The sequence below is a fragment of the Pyrgilauda ruficollis genome, unplaced genomic scaffold, assembly GCF_017590135.1.
Source record: "Pyrgilauda ruficollis isolate IOZ18807 unplaced genomic scaffold, ASM1759013v1 scaffold1, whole genome shotgun sequence".
Lineage (NCBI taxonomy): Eukaryota > Metazoa > Chordata > Aves > Passeriformes > Passeridae > Pyrgilauda > Pyrgilauda ruficollis.
Window position 1 is genome coordinate 6,355,952 of NW_024508100.1, and position 20,088 is coordinate 6,376,039.

The 20,088-nt window shown below is 36.9% G+C and overlaps 1 protein-coding gene across 1 annotated transcript in view; it reads right to left on the bottom strand.

The window, feature by feature from the left end:
- SORCS2 (sortilin related VPS10 domain containing receptor 2) overlaps positions 1 to 20,088 on the bottom strand; it is a 353,545-nt gene that overhangs the window by 87,194 nt on the left and 246,263 nt on the right. Inside the window, exons 3-6 of the mRNA XM_041459356.1 lie at positions 18,120 to 18,284; positions 13,186 to 13,259; positions 3,442 to 3,506; positions 922 to 1,040 (exon numbers count right to left, since the gene is read on the bottom strand). Of these exons, the coding sequence (XP_041315290.1) occupies positions 922 to 1,040; positions 3,442 to 3,506; positions 13,186 to 13,259; positions 18,120 to 18,284 (423 nt within the window). The remainder of the gene's footprint in view (positions 1 to 921; positions 1,041 to 3,441; positions 3,507 to 13,185; positions 13,260 to 18,119; positions 18,285 to 20,088) is intronic.

Below are 20,088 nucleotides of genomic sequence, written 5' to 3' on the forward strand. Positions count from 1 at the left end.
AAACAAATCTCATCAAAGTAAGAGAAAAATGATAGCTGAGCACTAAGGAAAGCACAAGCAACTTCCCTAGTAAAATCTAATAAAACAAAAAGGACATAACTGCTCCTTGAGAAGTTTGCAGCTCAGAGAGATTCAAACCACAACCAGTGCCAAGCACTTAAAACAATACTTACAAGTGTGCCTGAGCTGTACTGGTGCCACATGGCTGACAAAGTTCCAGCCCATATTTCTGCAGGCAGGTCTTGTAATTTGGGAATGAAACAACCACAATGTAATTCGGACCACCATGAGTTGTAGACGTGGCGCTTGGGGACATGGCTTGGTGATGGACTTGGCAGTGTTAGGTTTGTGGCTGGACTCGATTTTAAGGGTCTTTTCCAAACTAAATCATCCTATGATTCCATGTTAATTTGCTCCAAGCTCCCCAGCTATGGCAATTTTGCTTCCTAAGCACAGCCATGTTAGCAGTTCTTTCCTGGCAAAACCTCTTCAGAAGAGAATCCTTATGAAGAAGCTGTGCAACTACTCTGTCAGTGGTTGTCCTTGGATGTTCTTCCCAGGGAACATTTTTGTGTTTTGCCCTGGAAAGGACCTAGAAGAGTTTGTAATCACAGGAACACAAGGTTTGCATTTCACCTAACACACAAGAGTATTTATAAGAAGTAACACAATCTACTTGAAAATTTTCGTACAGTTAAAAGGCAACTTGTTGCACAAACTAAAGATGCTTTCTTTTTAAATTTATTTTTTGTTTGGACTGATAAAGAAATGCTTTTTTCCATGTAAAAATTAATAAATCATCATTCATTCATTCCTCCCTGCTCCTTACAGTGTTGCTGCACTGTTTAGAACTTTATTTTTGAATTCCAAAATGAGCTGTCTCTCCCAAAAATGGCAGAGAAATATGAAGTACATATATACCTGAAGAAATATGTAGTCATCCTGCACAGTCAGGGAATCCCGATCAGTGCTGCCAGCAAATGGGACTGTCATTGTCTTATCAGAACAATTTTGAATCTGGCAAGTGATGTAGCGATAACCTGAGGGAAGAGAGACAGAAACATATGACAGGGCTATCAAGGGAAAAAGAAGCAAGCAGTATTAAATGCTATTCATGTAGGAAAAAGGCTGCCTTTGCTAGGTGAGTTAGTTGTAGAATTATTATATTAAACTCTCATACAAGACTTTTTCAATCTCCAGCGTACTGAGAATGTATTAACTGCTTACAGTTCAGATCGTTCCCTGGAGGCAGCCTGTTATTATCCAAATTTTGCTGGTCCAGAGAGATTAGGGGTTAGATGAATGAGCCATTCATGGGTGGGGATAATAGAAGGAGCCTCTTTTCTCACTTAACCTATGCACAGAGGCGAATTATTCACTTGGAGATATGGCAGCCTGACACAACATAACTGAAATCAATAGATCAACCCCAGTATAAAATTGTGATGAATGAGAAAAGAATCAGGCTCCATTTAATAGACAGCGTGCAGAATTTTAAAGCCTATTTTCAAAGCTCTGTAAGAATGTTCAGACACACTATTAGCACACTATTGGAATGGGTCTGTTGGGGCAGGATTTCTATATTCAGAGTTAATACCTTGCTGAAAAAGCTTAGACTGATTTATAATCAGAGAAGGCTATGGCCTTTCTCTTCCTCTCCAGTTAGCAGGGACTGTCTTCTCTCCCTGGATTCTTAGAACAGCACCACTGCATCTTTGATACAATCTGCTCTTATCAGAGACAGCAGAGCCAACAATCACTGTCTTATACCAGCTGTGACTTAAAGACCTTCCCTGGGACTCTTAAAGACCTTCCCTAAGCTCTTGTACAGCTCATCCTTTGTCACAAGCTTCTGAGCACAAAGTAGTTGAGTGACTTGCCCAAGCATAGTGAGGAAAATGTTATTTACACAATCTTGTGCCCAGATTACCAATGCTACCCATGCTCCAGGTACAGTGTGAGAGAGCAAATAATGTATCCCCATGAACTTCACTACTTTTGCAGTGTGAGGGCAAATGCATCCCACATTTAATGACTTTTCATTAGAGAAGGATAAACCAGTATACTGGATGCAATTATTTGTTTTAAAATCTGGATCTGTTTAAGAGGCAGTTAGAGTCAATCCAAGTTCTCCTGCTTATGTCCAAATCATCACCATGAGGATATTTGGTGCAGCAATGGACCATCTAAAGTCTTGCAGGTGTTCACAGTTCACAACACAAAAATTACATTTCTTTGTCATACAGGTAGCGCAAAGATGCTGTTTCCACTAAAATCACTGGCTATGCTTGTATTGACCCTAATTGCATAAAGTCAGTTTGTTGAGAATCAAGCCAGGAGCTAGTTAATGAGAGTTTTTCCTTCTCTGCTATTTCTGTTAAATAATAAAAATAAAATTAAAAACCCCACAACAACAACAAAAAAAAGACAAATCAAAAACACCAAAACAAAACCCCACCAAAACTGAAACAAATAAACAAAAAAGGAAGCAAGCAACCAGCCAAAAAAACCCCAGAAACCAACCAATAAACCAACCAACCAACCAACCACACTCCCCTCCAAAAAAGCTACCCTAAACCAAAACTAACCAAATGAGAAAAAAACAAACAAACACCCAAAATCCACCACCAATCAAAAACCCCTTTCCATTCATCTTACATTGTCTCTAAAGAAAACACCTGACGGAGCTGTCACCATGTCTCATAAATCTCACTGCTAAAAGATTTAGACTTTTTTAATTCAGATTTTAACATGGTAACTTTGATTTTTTTAATAAGGCTATCATTAAGAAAAGCTATGGGAACGGAGCAAGTTAAACTGTGCATTCTTAAATGCACTCACTTTTAGGCTGCACAGGAACTTAGATTATCTGATTCAAGGAATTAAATTATCTTTCATGAGTATGATATGTAACAAGAAACTATACAAGCTTTTCGAATCATGGTGACTCTTTAAGCACATTCTGACTACTAATCTGCTTTTCCATTTATTTTCCTTTTGAAGTTTCAAAGTGCACTGGATACTATAACATGAGGAAATTCTGAGAGATGGTGGCTGTTACTCTAGACCTGACACGTGCAATGATTCACATTAACAGACACTTACCCAGCACTAACACTCCATTGCCAGTTTTATTTGCAAATCAGGAAAAACTGTTCAATGTTCAAATGCCAGGATAAATTGCACTATTAATGGACATTATCAATAGAGCTTAGCATCTTGACATCAATTCCTCTTAAAGTGAAAAACAAGTAGATTTTAAATTACACTATATTTTTATATAACAGGACAGTTTCGCTGACCACAAATAAACAGAGAAAGAATCTGACTTGCACATTTTCTCTTCTGACTACTTTTAAAAACAGTCCAAAAAGTACCTCTAAACCAAAGAGAAATAACTATATACTAGTGTATCAATTGATAACATTTTCATTTGCATACCTCCACTGGGGTCCTGGATTTCCATATGAACTAAATCAAGGTCCCCGTCAACTCCAGCAACAGCCCTGAGAACATAATATAATCAAGTTATGTAGAGCCAGCTACAGAATAATAATCATGTAGATGGAAGAAAAGAGAGGATTTCATACTAACCAGCTTTAGAATTCTAGCTGGTAATAAAATAAACCCCATTTATAATGTCCTATTACTAACATCTATAAAGAAATTATTTTTTTTCTACTTTACATTATGGTTTTCTTAAATTTCTTTAGAATCTCTTCTACTAAAAAAATGCATACAAATAGAATCAATTGAAAAAAAAAAGAATAGAAAGATGCATGAAATTAGGAAAAGACCTTCATAATCATAAATTGATATATACACACACACAGAATATGCAGACACTCACATGCACTGGCAAGCTCTCTAGCATCTTTTTACAATTATGTTTAACATTTGAGACTACAAAGCAGATTTAATGCTAAAAAAAGAGTTAGATTCCTTTCTTATTAGAAATATCTTAAACTTGGCACATGGTTTCCATAACAAATTGATATGTCTTTGGTTAGCATATTCAAGAGAAGAGTACATTCTGCTTTGACAAAGAAAGTGAAGAATAATTTTGAGAAAAATATCCTGAGAAGGTCATTCAGTCAGAGGTGATCAAGGTACAGTTTAACTTTGTAAAGGTGTAATGGGAATACAGGATGATTTCCTCCCAATATCTCTCATGTCAAATAGGCTCAGCCAAAAGATGAGTTTTCTGCCCTCAGGGCTTCCACCCCAGCTTGGGAATGGCAGCCCCAACTGTGCTTTTTTCTGGCCCTTCTATTGTCATTAGTCAGGCAGATTCTGCAGAGACAGCTTTGAGCTGGCAGTTGGGCTGTCACAACGTGAAGCAGAATCCAGCCCCACTCCCACAGACGCATCACTTTCCTCAAGGGCCTTTGATGGCAGGGCAAGAATCATCGAGTCAGAAAATGTGAGCTGAAGACGTGCAAAGGAGATACATTGAGTGATAAAGTGCAGCTGGATGCAGATATTAAAAAGGTCCATTAAGATGCTTAAGAGAAAATTATCATTTTGATACAATTATTAACAATCAAATGCAATAAAGCTATACTTTGGACTGGAATTACATCATTGTTTAATGATTTTAGTAGCAGTGATTTATGAGGAGTGGTTAAAGCTCCGACTCAGTAATTGGTGACTCCTCAGGAGCACAGGCCAGGGGGAAGAAACTGGATGATTTCCACTGCTGCATAACAACCAGAAATAATCACATATGCTGTTTTCCCCTAATAAGATAAACGATCAGTCCAAAGGAGGAAAGGGAGGGGGAGAGATGAGCCCCCTCCAAGCCATAAGATGTCAGAGAAACTTATAGTGGGATTTTTTTTTTTAGCAAATGCATGGAAAAATCTTGTATTTATTAAGAATTTGATCTCTCAAACACAAATTATTTTAGCATTTTGGAGGCAATACGTTAGGTTAGATAAGATTTTAGATCCACTGAGGTCTGATGAAAATATATATGAGCAGAGGGAAGGGATCTGTGAACTTTTGTGCTGTGTATGCTGTAATCTGTGTTTCCAGATAGCCACAATACAAAATCAAACCTGTTATAACTGTAGTCAGCAATTTGAGAAAGAAAATGTTTGCTGAATATTTTACTTTTAGTGTTGGACCTCAGGCAGCTGAACCAAAGAAACTTTTGTGTTGAATTTTCTGAGCCTGAGCCTGACATGCTAATAAACATCAATAATGCAAAGAATGTTTTTGGGTACTTCTGAAAGTATTTCTTGTGTCTATAATTTATCACACATGATTTCATAAGCACAGTTTGAGTTATTTGTCAATATCTTTACCTTCTCATCTTTATTTCAACATCTCAGAATTCCAATGATCTCACTTCTATCATGCTCCTCCTAACAGTGGCAGCTGACACATGTAGACTGGAATCTTGTTTCCAGTGTAATTTTTCAGTGAAAGAAAATGTAACTGATCTGTTTTAATGAACACTGCAGAATGAAACTTTCCTACCCAGACTACTTTTCTCCATTAGACTTTTAATAATTATAATATTTTAATTATAAATTGTACAATATTTCAAAAATATTATTTGTGTTTATCATTACTCTAATTGTACTGATGAACTCGAGCAGCAGACACTATTTACTCAATGAAGATGCTGCACCCTCAAAGTCTACTTTTGAATGTCAGATACAGGCCAGAGTTTCTGAACTCCAAAGTCCCTTTACCCAGCTTTATGAACACTTAGAATAGTCCTTTCTTCTTTTATTGAAAAAAGACCAAATCTCTTACAGCTGCTAAGAAAATCTCCAGAAGAGAGTATAACTAATATAGAGAATTTGAAGCTATATCCCTGAAGAATAAACTAATCTCATTTCAGTGGACTCTTCTGCCAACAGTACTTAAAAGATAATACTGTTATTTCACTTGTGCTTAAATCATGAACCAGCGGAAAAGTCGTGTGATACTCTGTAGGCTAAGCACAGAGAGGGCCCTCGGCAGAGCTTCTGAAAATAGCAGGTAAACAAGGTGCATACAGGAACACAAACCTTATGTGGTCCTCTGAAAAGGAAAGCTCAGTTGCATACTTTTTCATATTGAGGGAGAAATGTAAGACAAAGTCAGGGTTTTTTTGCAATTTCATTTACAAACTTACCACTACGATAACATAAGTGCATTGTACCAGTGTGAGCTCTGTGTCCACACATCCATTCACAAGGACAGTTTACTGTTCCCCAGCTGGCTTTAGGATAGGAACTCTTCTGTCTCATAGAGCACAGATGCAATGGACTCTGATAATCTGACAGCTTCTTCCTTTTTGGTTGACATTTCATAATAAATTCTAGTAATTTTTCCCCCCCAAATAGAACGAGCGTTTTCTCATGAACTGTTTTTCTCAATTTCAGTAGAGGTTACTTTTGGTTTGGTTAAAACTCCCCCACTCTTCTCAGACTACTTTGTAATTAAAATGTTCTCCCCTCAGCAGTCTGGGACCACTTGTTGGTTAAGTAGCTTTATTTAGGTAAACTCAGGGATTTCTGGTCAACGTTTTAATGTTTTACATTCAACTGTTGAGTTTTCCAGTGAAATTCAGACTAACTTTCTAATGAGACATGTCTTCTCCTAGGAAAAGAAACATTTCTTGACCAAGTGTACCATGCTGGATAAAAAAAGTGCAACACCCCAGCACTTCAGATCACATAACAGGGTGGTTACAACACTTCAGAATTAAAATATTCCAACTTGACTGCAGGGTGGTGTAAATAAAAGCAGCCTCAATATGCCTCTTCCCTTTCCTGTGAACATAAACTCCCATTATCTCCCTTGTGCTTGTCTGACACCATGTTGAGCCTCTTGGGAAAAATAGTTCTGCAAAATGTAATTTTAGAATTTTTTTGAGGGATTAGATTTCATGCATATGTGTTTTTACACTTTACATAAGTTCTCCTGAAAGATTAGCTATTGTATGACCGAGTTCTTCATAATTTTTGCATTAGTGCTTCACCAGGTAATTTCACTGACCTGAACACATTATATCAGCATGAAAATGGTGCAAAGGAAGTGATTGCAAAGCTCTTTGCATTTGTCTTAGTAGTTGTCTAAATGTAGATTTCATGGTGCAACCATTAGATATTTTGTAGTTTTAAATAACCATACTGAAATTCTAAGAATTTAGAATTTTCTGTTAAAAGTGTTATGAGAGCCTTTTGGTATTATTTTAATAAAATATTTTATATAGCTACCTCTCTTTTTCCCTAAATGCCCCAAAATTTTCTTCCCCTAGTTCAGTGCAGCATTAGGAAAACACCAATAGTCACCTGAAATTTCACAATTATGCAATATTCATTATTATCACCATGAATACCATGATTCAGTTAATCACCACTGGCATGTAACAGTACACATATCAAAATGTGAATCATAAGCATCAGTCCCTTCTATGATAATTATGATTCAATTTTACTTGAAGCAGAAAACCTTTTGTTTCATTTTGTAGAGGAGCAATGGTCTGCAAACACTGATCAAGTACAGTCTGCTCTGGATATATGTCTTCCCTACCTCCAGCGGATCCCTTCACTGTTAAACATTTGATGCAGTTCATTTGGGTGAATATTAATGAAGAGACAACTTCAAACAGGACATCTGAAAACAAAAACAAATCCAGACAAACATTCTTGCTGATTTGCAGGAACCTCCAACCAAAGGCCATATAACAACTTGCTGGGTTCCTTAATCTGCCCCTCTCATAACCTCGGAATATAAAGTTTATCCAAAAAGTAACACGTTCCCCACTGATACTGACTGATTTCTAACAATTGGCTTAAGGGCACTGCCATGCTTAGAAAGCAGATCACAAGTATATAAATGTTTGCACTAAGTAGTTTAAAATGGCACTGACTCTTGGCAAGCTGGTTACTCAGGAAGACAAACTATGATTTCATTCATACAACCTGAAAATACATCTGCTTATGACTGATTTGTGTTTCAGGCCTTGCAGCCTTCACATCCACTTCAAAAGACACGCCTTTAATGATTCGGTCAATGCCTTACACAGCCAGCACGTTCTGCTATTGTTAATTTCCTATGCCTAAATGCTCTTTAACAATGTTTTTCCTGCCACGTTTGTCCAAACAGAAGAGGTGCAGTGGTTTGTCCCTGCCTTGGGTTCACCTTGGCTGGCACAAGGTGCTCACAAGCTGCTCTCTCACTGCCCCATCTTAGCAGGACAGAGAGAGAAACTATAATGAAAAGCTCAAGATTGGAGATAAAGACAGGGAACTCACTCACAAATTACTGTCACAGGTGAAACAGACTTGACTTGGGGAAGAGTAATTTAATTTATTGCTAATGAATAACAGGGTAGGATAATGCCTCACCATGGCCTTCACCACAGGCTGCAGGGGTGTCTCTGCCCTGGCGCCTCTTCCCCGTCCTTCTGCACTGGCCTTGGGCTGTTCCTCTCACATGTTCTCACCCCCTTCCCTCACAGTTGTTGTGCTTTTTATCCTTTCTTTAATCTCTTATCACAGAGGCACCACCAGCGTCACCCACAGGCTCAGTTTGGCCAGTAGAGGATTTTCCAGCTGGAGCTGGCTCTGTCTGACGCCAGGGCAGCTCCTGATCTCATCCCACAGAAGCCCTGAGCACTCCTGCTACCAAACCTTGCCACACGAACCAGTCACACACATTATCACACAGAAACAAAACCTTTTTCAAGTGATTAAGTGAAAGAATAAAAAATTCATTAACAAAGGCTCAGTGAAATTCCCTTTGCATTTCTCTCCTTCAGGACATAACATGGCTGAAATCCTCTCTTTCACCTGACACTCGAATAGCCAAGCACCCACTACATTTGACATAAATGGGTACAGCTGTGACTGAGTATCTGTATGGAATTTCATTATGAGAACAGAACTTTGTCCCCTGAGAACAACTGCTTCATCAAAATAAACTCCTCATTTGTTATTTTTATGTTCTTACCTCTCAAGAAAATGGAAGACCTGTAGCTAAAAATAAAAGCAACAGAGCCCCATAGCATAGGATCCAAATATCCGAGTGAGTCAAGGATAAAGAATTCCTAAGGCTCTAGATAGTTATAAAAGAAATGTGTTGAGCCTAATTCTCTGGTAATTACCAATTCATTTCTTACTGTCCCAGGGTATATTTGTGCTGGTGTAGACAGCTGATTCACAATCTATTCTTTGCTAATGTATTACTAAGACCTATTTTGAGAAATCAAAAGGATTTTTCAATGCTGCATAAGCCTTGGGGACTGAGAAGAATAGCAGCAGACCTAGAAGAATCCCAAGCTCCGCTACTCTTTCTTCTTCTCAAGGATTACCACATAATACAGCACTTTTAAAAACGGGCTTCATATACAAAAGCAGTTACATCCCATCTAATGGGTGGGTGTTTGATGTTTTGCTGGGATAGCTCATATCTTTGCATTCCAGGCTACAAATGCACCAAGAACTGAAAAAAGCACTTAAAAAGGATGGGTGCTATAACATCTCCTAAACAGACATCATCACACTGGGGCATTTGCAGTACATAGGCAGAAATAAAACTGGTCACAGCAAGCAAAGTTTCTTAATTTTACAGAAAAAGAAGTTGTTAAATTTTTTTTAAAGGATAATTAATATTTATACACAAATTTAATATTTATCTTCTATATATTGATTTTTTTTTTAAATTACAGTGTGACTTAGTATTTTTTGTTAGTTTCAAATCTGCCTTTCATGCTTTTGCTTTATAGCTCTTTTGGTTTTAGATTAGGGTAGAATTAACTATTTCAGCTGGAAGGTACCAACAACAACCCTACAGTCCCACTGCCTGACCTATTTATTACTGACCAAAATTTAAAGCAAGTGGTTGATGGCATTGCCTAAATGCCTATTAAACACTGAAGGCCTGGGGCATCAGCCAACTCTCTGGGAAACCTCTTTTGCCTCCTAAAATGCTAGGAGAACACAAGTTCTTATGGAGGCTTAGCCAGATTTCTCTTCCAAAAGATTAAATGAAACAAATAGGAAAATCACCTAGAATGATGTAAGAAAAGATCACACAGTATCACAGAAGAAATAAAATATTCTGTGCTCCTAAATTAGAGATGGTTGTATACACTTCTCACTGATGCCAATAATATTTTCATTAGTTCCAATATAATGAAAGATCAAATTCCACACATAAAATCTAAAGGGATATTTAAGGAAGGATCAAGAACTCTTGGAAAGCAAATAAACCCTTGAAGATGATATTAATATATTGATTATAAATCTATAATACACATCTGAAAATATTTAGAATTTTCAGTCTCTACTGATCTTCCCTTAATATAAATACATAACACATTCTATCAAATTGATTGTATTTAGATTCTAATTTCTTTTTTAAAACAAAAAGAAATCTTATTTGGGAAATGCATGAAGATCTGGCTACTTCTGGAGGCACAGAAAAAATGGTTTCTACAAAGCACAGGAAAATATTATGACAGATAATATTTGTAGTTACCAGACTGAAATAAAAATCTTAGGCTATATTATTAACCTCAGTGGCAAAGATCAAATTGAAATCAAAGAGGAAACATCTGCTAAAGATCTGCCCAGTGAAATGTTCTTGGCACAACCAGCCATGATCAGCAAGAGACATGCCCTCATTTATCATGAGATGTACAATTAGGTTGGCACAATATTTTTAACACATCAGATGTACACTGACAGGAGAACAACACTAGACTTGTCCTTGCAGTCAAACTCTTACAAAGTCCAATTTTTACATCTGTTGAAAATGACACAAACACTTGTTTCTATCTATCACTCAGATAATTTGGGTGACAAAGGCCATAAAATACTGGAAATTTTCACATGACAGACAAACTCCCACTGGAAAGCCATCATGTCCAACTCTCCACTCACAGCTCACTCTTTATATATTGCAGATTTCCATATGAGCTAGAAGTAAAATATAGATCTTTATTCTATGTAAGTTTATGTGAAGGGTAATTTGGTAGTGATGCACTAAACATCTGCTTCCAAACCCTTGCTGTTGCTGGCTGATGTAGTTTTTGAGAGAAATCACTCTGGTCTATATATAGAAAAGAGGAAAACAACCCCCTAGAAAATATTTCTACCGGTTATAAATGTACAGACTCTTCAAATTTAAAATTCTTATTTGTGAGGAATGTGACATTTGTGAACAATCATGACTTTGAAGTACTACATTGGAGTTATTCCTATCAAATGATATAAGGAAACATAAGGATTCTGAAACACAGCAAAATACAGACTTAATATTAAACATGCCCTCATAGGCTTTATTCCTTACATACAGAAAACAGTGACAAATAATTTGGGTTGTAGCAAAACTGAGACATTTCAGTGGCTCTCTGTATTTTTCATAACTTAAGTGTGCTAAGTGTCAGATAAGCAAAAACTCCTATAAAAAAAAGTCTGTGAGAGAGGCTCCCACTCTTATTTCTTACCTGTTAGTGACTTAGATGGTTTCCAGACTTCATGCATTTTAAAATACTTTCATTAAAGACATAACCACATGCCCTCATGATTTACATCCCATATAATCTCGCTGGGGAAGAATTGGTTGTAAGGCAGATATGACATTTCTGACACACAGTGCTACTTAAAAACAATCATACCTTTCCACGGGGTACTTAAAAGACCTGCAAAGTGTATGGCCTATGAAACTCCATCTGCTGTGCAGAAATAAACTGTTCAATAGCTGTTCAAAGCTATTCTTTGCAGGAGCAAGTTACCAGAAAGTGTTTGCTCAACTCAACTGTTTCAGCAGATAAAGTTGAGGCAAACTGGAATAAATCAGATGAATGTTTTACAACCCAACCATAGGCTACTTTTCTAAAATTATGGCACTAAGTAGGTTGCAGATAGAAAATGAGGCACTTGGAAGTGTGAAAAAGCTTGTGTGTTGTGTCCAGGGCTAATGAGACCAACAGGGCAGCAGGTCAGGTTAGGTCTTGTGCTCCCAGCTCTTTGAGACAGGGTTTGAACTGCCCCTGTGTCTCTGCTCCAGACTCAACATTCCCCCTGCCTGGCTTCAGCAGCAGCAGCAGCAGCACATGTGCATCATGCCCTTGGACTCACCAAATTATGCTTTGGCAGTGGCCAATGTGTCTGTAGGCACCATAACACCTCTGTGTGCTTTGTAATCAGTTTGTGCAGGTTTTGTTCTGTTGCTTTATTTTACCCCAAGTTTGGCCAGGATGAGTATTTATTTCAACACAAGAGTGAAATAACTACGTGAAAAACTGGGAGGGTCACAGACAAACCAAAATCAGGCATCTATTGCAACACTGGCACCACCCCCAGCAAACCAAAAAAATTACCACTGAAAGCAGATATGTTTCCATAGACATATGGAAAATTATACTTTGCACAACTGACAAGGATCAGAGTCCACTTAGAAGTTAAAAGCCATTTAGGGAACACAAGTGCCTAGTGCAGTATGACTTAGACCTGTAATAAAAAAATACCTACTTACACACTGAAATTAAATGTGAAAGGTGGAAGTGAGTGTGAAACTGACCAATTTAAAAAATAAAATTAATTAAAACACTATCAAAAGTTTAATTTTGGTTTTAAAGAAGCTATACCATTTTCAAAACAATTTTATTTGTTAAAATAAGGACAATACCTTACTTTTCAAACATTTTGTCAACCTGTTTAAATCAATTAAATACTTTGTGAGACACATACACAATGTGAGATACCTGCACAATTCTTGAGCTGAAAATGAAATAATTAGATATATATGTCGTCAATAAAGTAATATTTTTCCCTAGTTTCCATAGTAGTGCAAGTGTATATGTGACTCCAGTTAGTAGGTATCATCCAGCCTCTTTAAAAAAAATTATAGATCTTTCTCTGCAAAAAGACTCCTCTCTTTCCTAAAGACGAATTTCACCAGTAAAATGGAGAACAATTTCATTCAGCATTGCAGCTTTCTTTAAATCTTGGGCTCCATAGATCCAGACCTATAACCTTCCCATGTGCTGATACTCAGTAAGATCCCTGGCATGAGTATGACTTTGCAACAGAGGATACAGAAACATTGCCATCACCTGCAAAGGATGCCAAGGCTCACACAGTCTCCATCCATACTTCCATAAATATCTTCTTGGATTAGAATGAAATATTTTCACTGCTCATTTTATTATTTCAAAAATAACAGACTTCTTACCAAAAAAAATGATCTTTAGAAACTCCTTCCTGCAGAAGGTTCCATTTTTTCCCCAAGTCAATAGATACATAAATCTAGAAAAGGAGAAAAGATGAAAAATTAGATTATAGGAAGCTGATAATACTGTACATCTTCAAAGACAGGCCCTATATCACGATTAGAAAGACAGATTGTACAAAAACTAAAGGAAAAAAAACAAACAAACAAAAAAAAACCTAAAAAAACTCCCAAAAACACATTACCAGGAGCTCAGTACCTTGTTTTCCAGCCTTTTATAGAGAAATTATTTTAAAATATTATCTATAATAAACAAAATTCTGCAACAATTACTTTTTGTTTACTGTAAAAACACAATTCATTTGGGGTCAGATTGTTTTTTACCTCAGCATGGTTACACAAGAGGGATGGTAGTAGGGTACTTCTTCTTCCCATTAATTGACCAAAGAAGCACAAATTTCCTTACGCTTCAAACCTTAATGCCATCAAAACTACTTAAGCCAGGAAGCCAATAAAGGGTACTTCTTCGAATTAATTGACCAAAGAAGCACAAATGTTTCCTTATGCTTCAAACCTTAATGCCATCAAAACTACTTAAGCCAGGAAGTCAATGGATTTAAAACTCTGCTAAAATAGGACCAAAATATATTACAGACATGCTTAAGAGATTTGATGAGAGATGGACTTATGTGCTTGCTCTACAGACACTAATTTGTAACCCACGAGAAGTGGTCCTTCAGCACAGAGACACAAGATGGCCTGGAGGAGAAGGATTCCAGCCCCACCTTCTCTATGAACAGCTCCCCTCTGGCAAAACAACAAATGCTAATTATATGGATGGATATCAAAAGTGCAGATGGAAAATGGTCTCCCCCAGAATAATGTGGGATCTAGAACAGCTCTTAACAAATCTTCTTCCTTCATCATTTGCCTTCAAAATGTGTTTCCTCTGGTTAAAATAGGAAGTTTCTATCAGACTTCTAAAAGACAGATTTAAAGCCCCCTGCTGTCTGCATGCATTTCTTATTTGATCCAATTTACATAAGATGGGTTTTCTCTTGATATCTCTAATAAGGGGGATAAAAAGGCAAGTAAAACTGTTCTTCTCTGATGTAGAATTCACCAGTTCAGTAACTGAGTGTTCTGGGGGAAAGTATCTTATAAGAAGTAGTCAGGAATGTTTATGTTTTAAAATTACAGGTTCAATGACAAAAGATAAAAAGCCCCCACAGTTATGTATTATGTTCTATTACAGGTAAACAGCAATATTAATATGTAAAGATAAAGGCTGAGGTAGAACAAATGTACAATCAACACTATGGGTAAATTTACTGAAGTTTGAATTAGAGATAGAAGAGAATTTCTCAGCTACTCTGCACTTCACAATAACTGGTCTCCCTTCCATTGCACATTTGATTAAAGTAGATAGACCACAGGGCTGGAAACTACAATGAGGACTCAGACTGCCTATTGACCCAGTCAATGCACAGAGAGAAATTATTTGGGATCAAAAATTCTTCATCTTCAGAGCTAAATGATGGGGCTGCAGAGCCAGGCTCCTGATTTGCCTGCTAAATTTCTTCTATTAATTTTATGTGGCTTAGGATTTGCTGCATCCAGGGTGTTTTATAACACCCTGCTCTGAGCAACCTCCTTGGGGGGATGGATGTGGCTGTGAATGGACTGGACGGAGCAGGGTGAAGAACCTAAGCTGCTTACTTCTTCAAACACCTGTCACCACAGGCATTGCAGAGAGGATAACCACTGGGTTAACTGTTTTTCTAAACAGTCCCTGGTCACTGAGTAACCTCCCTCAGTAGACTGCTTAAACCTGGGAGAGATGATAATTTTATGCACTATCCTAACCCTGTTGTCTAAGCTGCAAAGAAAGCCAAGAATTCAGAAGTTCCCGGCAAGAGGGAAGAGAACTGTTTAGGATAAGAGACAACACTGGCACGTCAACAAGGGAATTTATTTTTGTCATCAATGAATTCAGAAGAAAATGAAAGATTCTCACCCTTTGAACTGAGACACCTGTACAAGAGAAGCCAAAGGCTAAACCAAATCCAACCCTCTCCCCCAAATCCAAACTACCTGCTCACATGCACATTTAAAATCAAAGTCTGGGAGCTTATGAGAGAACAGTTTGGCTTTCTGCAGAGGGAAGAAGCCCCTGCAATCCCTGCAACTGTTAGAGAAAGTGAAGTAGGATTAATAAGGCATATTAAAACTCAAATGAAATTTTAACTGACACAGTATATGAAATAGACACAAAATGACATGTAATCAACTTACATACACATTGAACTTTCTGTAAGAAAAAAACCCAAGTGATCCATAGGTATTTTGTTTTTCAACAGGCACATATGATAAAACTATTAAATGAGATTAGATAGAATGTGAAAACAGTTATTTTAGTAGACAGCTAAAATCTCTGGCTGAAGCAAACAGATCTAATAGGTCTTATAATTTTGCCTATGCTCACTTGTGCAATAAATGTGTGGAAAAGCTTTTTAAAAAATATTGAAAATATTTTTATGTTTTGCCATTATTTCATCCTTTCTGCTTCCAAATGAAAAATTAAAATCTATTGCATCCTTGACAATTTTTGAAAAACATCTAGAAGCATTTATGTAGGCTCAGCAAATAGATGATTGTTATTCATTATAACTGAGGGGTTGCCAGAAAAAGAGTGTATAGATTTGAGGCAGTAAATGGATTAATCCAACTACATTGACTGGATTTGCATTCATTTATGGTGTCAGCTAGAGGCTAGAGATTTATTTAAACAGAATCTAGGGTTCTGAATGAAAGAACAACACATATTTTGCAATATGAAATAAGCCCTAAATCGAATCAAAAGTTGTGGAAAAGGCCAAGATGCTCCAGTAGACAAAGAAGCCTTGCTGACTGCTGTTTATGAAGGATCTGATTCCTTGCATTCCTTTGCAGTGTCCTTGCAGTCTCTTACAAAGTGTCTTTGTAAGAAATTATTTGAGTAACAGAAGCTAATGGTTTCTCCATTTTAGAGTTTTAGATTGTATTTCATTCTGATACTACATTTTTTAGGGAAGGTAAAGTTACTTAACTCAAAAACCTAGAGTGTACTGACTCCTCAGGGCAATTTCAGATCAACACTCTCTCAAGACCATTGATTTGAGTACAGTGACCTTTTCTTGTGTCAAGATGCAATTTTGATTTTCAACTCCTTCTCTGCAAGCATCACTTTATCTTCCTTTCCCTTCTAGACCAAATATATCAGATTTCATACAAAACATAAGCAGGTTACTGACCCAGTTATAGTCAAATGCATCGTTCATTCCTACACACTAAAGGTAAAGATGTAGGACTTGCCAAGGAACTCTTTATGGCTGACTCTTTTTAGTGTCATTGAAAGCCTGAGCAAAGTCCATCAGATTACCTCACCCTTACAGCCATTCCTGCAGAATTATTCCTTACTGAATACTTTTTTATAGTTCTTTTTTTTCTTTGTCCAGTCACATTTTAAGTGTGGCAAATAGTAGCACCACTCCTTTTGGGAGATAATCCAATTATAAAATGCCTGAAAATCTTCCTAACATGCTTAATTCATCAAAACACAAGCCAATTCCTTCACTTTGTACTTCTACCTCCTGCTCTCTTCTGACAAATACTTCTACCCACTTGTGGGCTGGACAACATGTTCATACACTTTGGGCTCTTACACTTCATGATTCTGCCACTCTGTAACTATAAAAAATTCAGTAATTATATCTACTGACAGGAACAAAAGTCAAACCGGAAACAAATATTTTCATAACAAAGGCTTTTCATTTATATTTTCATAACAAAGCCTTTTCATTACTTCAGGCTTCCCTGATGTATTTTATTTACATAAAATGCATTCAAATTGTTTGTAATTGTGCTAGGATTTCAAACCAAAACTAAGTAAAATATTTAGTGGAATTTGTGACTTAGTTTTGATTTGCTATGTTTTTTATTCTAGTTGTACCCTTATTTGCAAACACCTGTAAACATGAATTGACTTGGGATCAGCTGTTAACTTATATATTCAAAAGCATGTCCAAAAGGGTGACTTGATAGAACATCACTGGAATCAGTGATCAGTGTTTGGCTGCAGTATGTGCAACTTCTCTGACTAATCTCACCACCTAAATAGACATTTTCTGTGAGGTATGATGAGGGTAAAATGGACTGGAATTTACCAATTTAAGTTTAAAACAGGAGTAATGGTAGAGGTGAGTCAAGGCTGCTACCAGGACAAGAATGACAGGGAGTTTGCAGCTGCAGTTTTGACACTGTGAAAAAGAGATGAGCTACACACTTAGAGATGGTGTGCACAATCATCAGTGCTTAGCCCAGCACACCCAGAAAACTGACTTCACAGTTTAACCACAAGAAATCTGAAAGAGGGTAAAAATTAACAAACATGAACTGCTCCTGAATCTGAAAGTGGTAAAAAGCCACTATAAGGGAGATAATTATTGTACATGTCTATGGAGTCACTGATTCCACAAATCCTATTCTGCTGTATGAGTGTGCAGTTTGTTTTGTATGAGTTTATTTTATATCCTGTGAACAGCCTTTGGAGGCAATATTTCAACTTCATTAACTTCCTACTGTACTATAAATTGTTTATGGTCACATTCTAGGGAGGAGCATGTTTTGTTATTATTTAACTGCATTATGCAGAAGGATAAATATTCCCAATATCCATATCCACTGAAAATGCCAGGATTGAAACTACCATAACCACAAAGATTTGGACGTCAATAAAATAAATATTTAAATAAGTCTCAAAACCATGATATTATTCCCTTATGGGTAATTGGTAATTGTTATTTCATAAAACCCAACACTAATCAGCATGTCAGAATTACTTTATTTAATAGAGCAATTCCTAAATTTCAAAGAAATGCTGTATCTTCAAGCCTTACCTTGCCTTCCTTGGTATAAGCAAGTACTTTATCTTCTTCTTTTGGATGAAAAAGCAGCGTTTCCACAAAGAAAGCAATGGGTTGTTTCTGGAAAGTGGCTCCTTCATCTGTGCTTATGAAAAGGCTTTGGTCACGGTCATTATGGGAAGAGCTTACAAGAATTATCTAAAAGACAAAAACAAGAAACCTTCAGAAGCCCGATTTCTCTACAACAGACAACACATCCTTATTTTTTTTGTGTTAATGTCAGATTTTGTACACACCTTACCTACATATCAAAATTCTGCAGACAAGAAACTCAAATCCTAAGAGATAAGGATTGAAAGATTTTATTAATCTTCCCCGACCAAACCTGTGAATGTTACATTCTATAACTTCTCTTGGAATCCACACCAAACTGATTATCCTCCTCATCTCTGCTCAGAATGACTGCCTTGGGTTTTGGTGCTTGTACAAGGCTCATGAGGCCACATGATAAAATCTCTAGACTAATGTGAAAAAAAAAATGCTACTAGTAATGACTTATTTTAACACATCCATATAAATACATCTCTTTATCCAGTGAGGCTAGTAAATGTAAAAACAATCATTGCCATAGCAGAAGAATGACAGAGGAGAAAGAACTTCTTTATAATATCTCTCAATTGTTTTACCATTTTCCTCTTCCTGACATATTTTGAATAAAAAGGCAATTCACTTTGATGCAGAAGAATATGCCAATATATTATCTGAATTTCTTTCTCAGGTCCAAACAATGCCTTGACTCAAGATAATATCTTGAGCTGTTTCCTAGTGAGATCTTTATATTAAGCTTTAAGCAACAAATTCTCCCCACATAATTTAGTTAGAATTTCACTCATTTCAACTCCTTCACCTTTTGCTATAACATCATGGTTCTAAAACTGACAATGTGAGTCCATTTTGGTTGTTTTTCCAGATCAAAAGGGTCCAGTTGGCATTCAAAAATCAGCCTTTAACAACTGATAGCCTGCAAACAAACTAGATTTTCAAAGTCCAGCTGGGCTCTCTCTAGCTCATACTTCAAAAAACAATTAAAAAAATTCCTTAATTCAAAATGGATTTAGAATATTCAGCAAATGGTGCAGAAAACACCACAGAATACTGATCACTGTGATACAGTGACTGTAAATTGCTTATAGAGATACATGGCAATGAGTTATGCAAACAGAATCACAATAATGTGAATACAGAGAATGAAAAGAGATTAAAAAAACAGCACCATTTTTATGTAGTCACTTTTTTAGAGCAGAGCTGAAGTTAAAATTTGGAAACTTCTAATGAATTATACAGATATGACAGCTGGGCTGAGCTTTTACTGCAATTGGTCTTGGGGGGAAAACTATAAATTCAACATTTACAGATGCTCCAATTTGACAAGTAACTTAAGCATGTGCACTTTTCCTTGAAGCACATACACAGTGGCACTAATTTCAAGGGCTTTCATATACCTCAAATGGGGCACTTATTGAAGTACATTGTTGAACATGAGAGACAACTGCAGATACTTCAGGGTTCATGGTCCAGTGCTGAAATCCCACACTAAAGCATACATCAAGGCAAATCTATTCCATTAGCTGCATGACTAGGTCAGTAAGAAGAGGAAAATAATAGCCTATTACACTGTTATAATCTTGTATTTTTTAATTATATAAATGACATTTTTATTGGAAAGCCTCTATAAATGACACCTTCACAAATGCCTTCTCTTATTTCTACTGTACCCAATGGCTTTCTGTCTCTTGGGCTTTTTGTCCCTTCAAACAGTGTCTGTTTAATTCATTACTATCTACACTCCACCAGTAGCTGCTGGTGGCCTAGATACAGCATTCAGAGATTCTTGTGACACACTCATTTATTAGGTTTTCTGCAGCAAGCATGGCATGAACCTGAAACTGAATGTGGTGCCATGTGCTGCCCTGTCCCTGTGCCTGCATCTCAGGGGGGAGTG